Source organism: Gymnoscopelus microlampas (genome assembly GCF_963454915.1).
Source record: "Gymnoscopelus microlampas genome assembly, chromosome: 15".
Taxonomy (NCBI): Eukaryota; Metazoa; Chordata; class Actinopteri; order Myctophiformes; family Myctophidae; genus Gymnoscopelus; species Gymnoscopelus microlampas.
In genome coordinates, this window is record NC_139952.1 from 51,049,808 (window position 1) to 51,059,081 (window position 9,274).

Sequence of the window (9,274 nt, forward strand, 5' to 3'; positions counted from 1 at the left end):
TCGTTAATTAATCACCTGATGTATGCGGATGATTTGGTCATCTTTAGTCCATATAGTGCTGGGCTACAACAGCTACTGAGGATATGCTCACAGTATGGCTTTGATTTTAATATAAAATACAACGCTAAAAAGAGTAAGGTCATGATTGTCCAAAGTACGGAAGACAGACAATCTACCTTTCCTGACTTCTATCTGGCTGGCACTGCCCTTTGTGTGTGCAGTGAGATTACTTATTTGGGACATATTATCTCCAATGACCTAACAGATGACAAGGACATCTATAGGCAGCGGCGTAAGCTGTATGCCCAAGCAAACATGCTGTGTCGCAAATTTAGCATGTGCTCAGTACCTGTGAAGATCTCTCTGTTTAGATCCTTTTGTACAACACTGTATACTGCCCACCTTTGGAGTCGCTACAGGCAAGGCAGCATCAGACGCCTTACAGTGGCCCATAATGACTGCATGAGGCTGCTGCTGAGAGCTCCAAGAAGCTCCAGTGCAAGCCAGATGTTTGTTAGTGTTGGGGTACCCACCTGCTCTGCTGTGCTACGTAACCTTATGTATAGGTTTATGTGTAGAGCATCTGAGCCAGTAAATGACATAATCACTGTAATAACGGACCCAACACGCAGTGCTGTCAGGTTCACCTCTAGACTGTGGAACCATTGGCGCACATGTCTGTATGTCAGAAACTCAACAATGTGGGATATTTGCAGTTTTTTTTTAATTCATTTTATTTTCTGTTTTTATTGTGTGGTGTTGTATTATTGTGTTATGGATCTTCCTAGGTCTGAAATTGAATTGAATTGAAGTACTCACAGTTTTTTTACTCAGGTAAAAGTGCAAATACTGCTGTGTAGAAATACTCTGTGTTATTATTATTATTAGGCTTTGACTCTTACATGGGCCAGTTTCGAATTGCAGCCATCTGTAGGTACTCTTTTACAGCGGTTTGAAAGGAGTATAATGTTTCACACTCCTTCACGACTTTTGGTAGGGCATTCCACATTTTTGTGGCAAAGCAGAGATCCCTTGTTAGTGCCAAATCTGGGTTGAACGTGATCAGTGGAGTGACAGGTACATGGGTGTCTTTGTGGTGTAGTGTATCTTGTAGACCAGGCCCATTGAGAGTTGCTGTACTCTGTCCTCAACCCTGAGCCATCTGACCCTAGAGAAATGAGCAGGGGTTAGATGAGTCGTAGATGTATAAGGCCAAGCAGTAGCCTTACTAGTTTGTTTTGGGATGTCTGGAGCCTTGTTTTTAAGGCCTTTAGTGGTGTTGTGGTACCATGAGGAGCATGCATAGTCGAAATGACCTTGGATGAGTCTTCCTGCTAGAGTCCTCAAAGTATTCTTACTGACCAGAAAGGAGATCCTATACAAAAAAACGTGTTCTTTGGTTGACTTTTTTGATGACTCTTGTTACCATGTTATCACTGGAAAGATTTGTCTCTTCTGTAGGTTATTTCCTCTTATCTTGTGATAACATCGTCACCCACTTGAAGCCGTGGGCTAGTGGCGCTTTGTGTGAGCTTGTAGATCTGCTATTTTTGACAAGCGACACCATTGTTAGACAAAGTATAAATCAGACATTTTCATGTCAAGGACCCCCTACATTGATATGCATTTGGACCCCCGTCTGAATAGATGTTGTGCCAGGAGGGCCCCAACGAAAGATTTGTGTTTAAAACTTTCAAACATAATTCAGAAAACACAAACCATGAATGTTCAAAATGTAGATCTGCTGTTTGTGAGATTGAACCCATGACCTTTTGAACATGTAGAGAGCATCTTAAGTTAGGTTTTGATGACACGTCAGTGAACTGGATGAGATCCTACCTGGAAGGGAGGGAGCAAGTGGTGGAAGTAAACGGCACCCAGTCCCCCCCCCTCCCAGTGACTTGTGGTGTTCCCCAAGGAAGTATACTAGGACCCTTACTGTTCCTGATATATGTGAATGACATGTCTTCAGCCTGCGACTGCAACCTGTTCCTGTTCGCAGATGACTCGGCCCTGCTAGTCTCGGACAGGGACAGGCTGCAGGTTGAGAAAATTCTCAGCTCTGAACTCAACAAGATCTGCATCTGGCTCTCCGACAACAAGCTCTCATTACACCTGGGCAAAACGGAATGCATCCTCTTTGGGTCCACTCCTAACCTCAGAAAGGCAGAGAGCTTCACGATCAAAGTGGGTGATGAAATCATCAAAAGAAAAAACGAAATTACCTACCTGGGCTCTATCTTGGAGGCTGACCTCTCTGGTGACAAAAATGCTGAAAAAACGATCAAAACGGTCCACAAAAAAACACGCTATTTGCGGAGTATTGATCGTAAAGTCAGTAAGAATACCCTGAAGACTCTTGCAGTGGCCCTCATACAAGGTCATTACGATTATGCATGTACTTCATGGTATCACAACACCTCCAAGGCCTTCAAAACAAGGCTCCAAACATCCCAAAACAAACTTGTAAGGCTACTTCTTGGCCTCAATTACAAAACCCATCTAACCCCTGATCATTTTGATAGGATTGGATGGCTTAGGGTTGAGGACAGAGTACAGCAACTTGCTATGGGCTTGGTCTTCAAGATATACCACAACATTGGGATCCCCCTGTATTTGTCAAAATACTTCCAAAATGTTAATGATGTCCATGATCACAATACCAGAGGCAGCTCCACAAACCTTGTCCAACCCTTTTTTGGCTCAAGCTAGGGAAACCCATCCCTTCCACGGAGCCCAGCGTGGTCACCCAGACCTCCTCCTCCACCACGGCCGCCCCCAGTAAGACCCCCTCCTCTGGCCTGGGCAGCTCCAGCACCACCTCTTCGTCCCTGTCCATGGGCACCTCCTCCTCACAACTCCTCCTACCTGAAGCCGGTCAACATAGTGAACTCGGCAACAGTCTGTCGTCTGCCAACTCCACCGCCCCACCCCCGTCAAGAAGGCCTCCGCCCCCAAGATCCACTCTGTCGGTCAGTAGGTCCCCTTTGAATTTTGACGTCTCCTGGCGGTATTTGACAATGACTTCATTCTTCACCTTGTTGCCATTATGCTCTGTACTGTGTTTTTGCTGTATTCCTGTTTGATTAGTATAGCTCTGCATTTAAACAGTTCAACCACATGAATCCTAGCGTCCCTATTCGGGGCTTGTCGTAATAGGCAAACATTCAGTGAAAACAAAAATCGTCTCACTACACGTCACGAGGCATTGTGTGAGCTTGTAGATCGGCAGAGATTGATGAGTGATAGAAAAGGACGGGGCCAATTACAGACCCCTTGCACACCCATCTAAGTATATAGGGTTTAAGTCATTGAACCCCTATATGTACTTATCACACAATGAATAAAGAAAACGACTTCCATTTTCACTTTAAAAATGATGAAACATTTTTTTTTGGACAATTTGCACCTATAATGAAGACGTGCCCAAAATAGGGACACCAGGTTGAAAGTGGTTCAAACACTCATCACTAATAAAGAGTGAAGCTGGTTTCACAGAGCGTGCTTTGCACTCAAAGGCTACATGCCAATGTCTGGATAAGTCTCTGCCAACTTGTGTAGTGATGGACGGCGACCAGGCGTGCGTTTCCAAACCTAACATTTCTTGAAGTTCTGTGCCTTGTAGAATAACAAGTGTATAACCTAGTTTAACCATGCAGTCAAATGGCCAATAGTTCACTCCTGGCCCTTGCAAATGGAAACGATCCTTGTTTTCCTTTTTTTTTATTATTATTGTGATTTATTGCATTTGTATGCTGTCCATTAGTCAAAGCATCTGTGGACTAGTGACTCCTCAGTAAAATGTAAAATGGAATGTCACAGTTTTAAGTAAACCAATACTAAGAATCTTTGAATGGGATTGTGTGTTAATAGTGATGTTTTGTTTGTTTTTGCATGATCAAAATTTTGATTTGCAAATTCTTATCGGTTAATCAATTCATTTTTTGTGTGTATTTACGATTAGAGGTTGGGTGTTCACTAATGTCTATGGTAAGTTTACGGTAACTTTTGGTTGAAAAATAAGGCCCTGCTACAAATAATAACTTCTCTAGCTGTGGTCTTTTGGAGCAGTAAGGATGAAGTCATTAGGAGACACAATTTCGGGTTTTATCGTATTTGTTGGCTGTTCACTTCATCCAATGCCATCTGCAAACTCACAACACCTTGCATCGCCTATTTTCGCCACTAAATAGGCAATTTATGAAATATTGGAAGAGGGTTTGTGCCCAATAGCAATGGTCTGAGACTAAAGAACCCTACCTCCCCCTTCACCCCTTGCAGGAGGAAACAAACTGCAGACCACGGCGAAAGCGGATGAGATGAAGGCGGCGGAGATATCCAAGCCAACGCCACCCTCCATGGCTGCCCCAGAGACCAAGAATGATGTCTCTGATTGGCTGTCTGCGGCGGCGCTAGCTGCACTGCAGAACGACGTGCAGCCTGTTGGACACGACTACGTTGAAGAGGTATTCTGACAGTTCACTTGGGTGTTGCTTGCCAAAAATAACTGATCTACATGCTAACACGTCGTATCACGACACATTGTTAGCTTGTAGATCAGTTATTTTTGTGAGTATAAATGATATTGTTAAATTGTCCTTTTTTTTTGTAAGGCAAAAAAGTGTGCACAACTGCAGCAGCCCAAATAGGGAGACAGCTGTTTTTTGTTTAACAAACCCCACTGGCCATGAACCAGAGGGGAAGGCCAGTGCTGTGGATGTGGGGATGTAATCGTTCTATATTGCACTCCATCAAACACAAGTATAAAAGAGTTAAAATGAAGACTGGCTCTGAGTACAATTGTATTTTTACGGCGTTGCTCGGCCCTACCTGTCTATGAGAGGGTCTGTGTGTCACAAACCACAGGACCGATCAGTGCTAAACTTTGCATGCACGCTACACAGAATTAACTCCACATTGGAGCCATGCTGTTGGATCCTATAAGAGTTCAAGTTAAAAACCACTGCTATAGAGGGAATTGAACATTTTGTGTTACCCATCTCCTTAGGTCCGCAACGATGAAGGCAAAGTCATCCGCTTCCACTGCAAGCTGTGTGAATGCAGTTTCAACCATCCCAACGCGAAGGAGATGCATCTGAAGGGAAGGAGGCATCGACTGCAGTACAAGGTTGGTACATTTTCATAGGTGCAGGCACAAGTGTTATTATGCCTAATGTATTATCTTTGGCTGATGTCGCTTGCTGATAAGAACTGATCTTCAAGTCATGTTTTAGCTTTTAGTGCAGATGTATTTTCCACGGAGATTTGATGTAGAGGGGAAAACGGGAGGGAACCAAGTATAGACCGCTGGGTGATCCCAGTCGACTAAGTATATAGGGTTTAAGTGGTTCATCAGTGGACATTATCCATGTCTAATCTGCTGAACTCCCAGGTCACTGTTTTTTTTTTCTTCCCCAAACTGCTGAAACTTTCCAGGCGTTATGAAGAGGACATGTACTGGAGACGCATGGAAGAAGAGCACCACTGGGATGACAGACGCCGTATGCCCGACGGAGGCTATCCTCAGGGGCCCCCTGGGCCGCCCGGTCTCTTGGGGGTCCGGCCTGGCATGCCCATCCCTCAGCCTCAGGGACCTGTGGTAGGTCCTGGGTCCTCTGAATTATTTTTGGGCGGTGTAGCCGTCCCTATATGTGAGGTTGGGACATTGACATTTGCTGAACTGTGATTGGCCACCCATTGTACCCCTCAAACCCTGCACTGTGATTGGCCACCCATTGTACACCCCTTCCACCCACAATGGGTGGCCCCTGTCAGAGGGACAAAAAAAGAGAAGAAATGTTCAGCCACTGACGGGTGTGTGATTTTGATTGTAGCTAGAATTTAAGGGGGAAGTCACATGTACACACACACACACACACACACACACACACACACACACACACACACACACACACACACACACACACACACACACACACACACACACACACACACACACACACACAGGAAGAACCAGTGCAACATGTCATGTTTCCCCCAGTCCACTGTCTAGCAACTGTGAAGATGGATCCTTATAGTAAATGCATATCACTGGAAAGTATTGCAGCAGTATATGTGGTTTCTACACTGTTACAGGTGGTCCAAATGCTGGCGACAGAGCTCCCGTCTGTGAGGAAAACCAGCTAACCACAGAAACCCAGTGTCGTGAGGCCATTGTATATGTGGCTGTATGTATGTATGTATGTGGCTCTTCAACTGCCTTGCATTACCCACTAAGACCTGAGGAAGCGCCTGTGTCACTTTTTCATTTGAGCTAAAAAGCATTATTTTACACTTTGACTATTCAAAAATAGCAGATATACAAGCTCATAGTGCGGCACCGAGTGCCGCGCTATGAGCTTGTAGATCTGCTATTTTTTGAAAATATATATTCTTTTAAAGCGAACAATAACTCAAATCTTTGCTTCTGGGGGTCCATGGAACAAAATATTTTGAGATGGGGGTCCGCGGCCAAATTCATATCATTTTGGGGGGTCCTTTACATTTTGCAGAATATAAATTATACAGCAGAAAATGTCCATATGGTTCATCTTGCATATTGTGGCAATAAAAGTGATTCTGGAGGCTACCTAATCGTGACCAAAACATCCCATTGCGATCCGGCTCTAAACTGTTTGCAAACGGTGACTAATTTTAACAGCAAGTTCTAATAAAGTTCTCTTTTCACAGACTGGGACCAGTGTCCAGGGGCATCTGGACAGCATCACAGAGAGCCTTCAACCCTATCTGCTTGCTGTGGGTACCCAGAAGAGTGTGATTCACAAGTACTTCATTGTGATTGACAAACGTGCAATCCCTTGTAAGTCACCCAGGGGTTGACACTAACGCCTGCCCGACTGCCCGGGGCAGGTAAATAAAATGGTAGGGCAGGTGAAGTTTGCTATCTGGTTGCCCGACGGGCAGGTGCGCATTTTGAGTGGGGATGCAACCGTTTTTTGTTTTGGTATAAAACACAACACGAGATATCCGTCTTTAGACACTTGAGCGTGGCCAGAGCGCTCTGTCTCCCCCTCTCCCTCTCTCTCCCACACACACACACACTGAACCTGCGACACGGTGAAAACAGCTAATCTACAAGCTCACATAATACTGAAGACGCAACTAGTTATAAATCACCGGGTTGCAAAATCACGTTTGGAATCTAGTGTGAAGAGATACGTTTGTGAGAAAGTGGAGTTGATGACGAGCACGGCTGCTTGCATCCCACCCGCGATATAAAACAAAAACACCCGCTGACTTTGGTCACATGTGCTGCAGTTCCCTACTTGTCTCTAACTGACGTGTAAAAATACAAGAAGCAGCTTGTAAAGCCTTCCTTATGTCAGTATCAGTTCAAAACGGCAGCGCAGGAACAGGCCGCGCTTTACCCAAACAAATGTAGTGGGCGGGATTCACGTGTCCGTCGATCTTCCCTGCTGGAAACTAACCGAAACTAATTTAACAATAGCGTCCGCGGAGCAGACAAAACCACAGAAAGATATTCACATTTGAACTTACTCTTTCATCATAGAAACAAGTGGGCTTATAACCAAAACCAAGATTTTTTTCCCCGTGCACTCCTAAATTGGCTGAATTTACTTAAAAGTTAGAATATAATTTTGGATAATAACAGTAATAGTAGTAATAATAATCATTATAGCATCAATAATATATCTGTCAATAATAAACTGTCTACAGGCATTGTAATAGTTACCATAATATATAATTGTATAATTATCACTAATAACTATAATTAACCTATATATAGAATCATAAAATATAGCCATACTATTATTACATATATAATCATAATAACAACAACTATAATAACAATAATTGATAGGACATTATACCAAATATATTGATGGTGTTGCTTACAGTAAAGGTACCAATAATACAATTGTGTTAATAAATACTTTAAACTATATCTGATCTGCTTTGTCCCTACTTATTATTCTTTTTACCATGTGGTTGAAAAGTGAATCTATATGTTTGGTAATGTATTTAGTCACATGTATTTAACATTTACAATGAATACAGATGTGTGTGGTTTTTCACTACTAAAGCTGAACAAAAAGTGAAACTTTGGAATGTAACCTCTCATTAATGCCTAAGCCCATACACATATGAACATAATACACAAAAGTTGTTTGTTTAACTGACAATAATTTTTGCCTTCTACAATCTGGTGTTTTAATTTATTTGACCAACTTATCCACTTAACGGTTTGATCCATGCAAGAGTCAAAGCTTGTAATTGAAAGTGTTGTCAGACTATAATCTCTGCCTGCTGGATGGAATGGACTTCAATCCCTCTACTGTGTGTAAAACTGTGAAGCAATCTACATAGACATTAGAGCTTATCCAAAACTCCTGCCTGGTGATGACAAGTCTGTCACAATGTAGGCTAAACAATAGTTTTTCATTGTGGTATTGACACCATTCAGTAACATTTATGTGCCTGATATGCTGGGGAGTATCTATTTTACAATATACAAAATGGTATGGCTTCAACCCAGCTACTAGCCAGGTCGACAAGTATCGTAGGCTAATGGTTCCACATGTATTATATGGTGAGACATTCCCAAGTACATTACAAGGTATTTAATATCTATTATCAGGCTGGGGAAAAATAGGTGCTGAATCTTATACTCACAAAACATGACATCATGATATAAGTGTGGGGAAAACGTGAAATGTCTTCTGAGTATTTACAACCTGTTTGCAAAAAGCAGATATGCCATTTACTCTATATACACAGGGTATTGTCTCCTCACAATATCTCAGATCAGAACAATAAGGTTGCGTCGGCGCAACCACACTTTGCAATTGCCCTGAATTGTGAAAATTCTAGTTCAGTCTTATGCTAGATGTGCTCCTGTTTCTGCTCAACATTGTAACAGGGCCTTTTATTTATACTGTATATATTTTACCACGAATGTTTAGCAAAATGTCATGATTCCCAAATCATACCCCATCAACCAAGACGGTTAATAATGGAAAAGTATATTATTGAGCATTGGAACACACGTTTAATTTAATGTTTAATATGTCCATAATGATTTCACATACTATATTCACATATAGAATCTCAAGTTAATTCGTTTTTAGAACATCTTATGGGGACAGAGCATAGAGTTAAAAAATAAGGGACAGCGCCCTCTATGTCTCGTCCGTCAGACTGCAGATGGACCCTTCAGATATCTTCCCAAATCTCGCGAGAGTGTGTTGCTGGGATAGAGATTTGTGGAATAAGGTTTGTGGATAGACATGTT

General features: G+C 42.6%; 1 protein-coding gene across 1 annotated transcript; it reads left to right on the plus strand.

Annotated features, from left to right (window-relative positions):
• The first annotated feature begins 2,833 nt into the window (after positions 1-2,833).
• LOC311061929 (zinc finger RNA-binding protein-like) lies at positions 2,834-6,160 on the plus strand. Its single transcript, XM_084080639.1, has 5 exons — positions 2,834-2,972; positions 4,282-4,466; positions 5,009-5,128; positions 5,437-5,599; positions 6,097-6,160. The coding sequence occupies exons 2-4, from the start codon at positions 4,320-4,322 to the stop codon at positions 5,443-5,445; spliced, it is 276 nt and encodes a 91-aa protein (XP_083936765.1). The 5' UTR covers positions 2,834-2,972; positions 4,282-4,319; the 3' UTR covers positions 5,446-5,599; positions 6,097-6,160.
• The last annotated feature ends 3,114 nt before the right edge of the window (positions 6,161-9,274 follow it).

What these genes read in the sequence shown, in the direction of transcription:
- LOC311061929 (XM_084080639.1), top strand. Translation starts at nt 4,320, where the DNA reads ATGAAGGCGGCGGAGATATCCAAGCCAACGCCACCCTCCATGGCTGCC. An exon ending in GACACGACTACGTTGAAGAG is followed by an intron (nt 4,467 to 5,008) that starts GTATTCTGACAG and finishes CCATCTCCTTAG; the next exon opens with GTCCGCAACGATGAAGGCAA.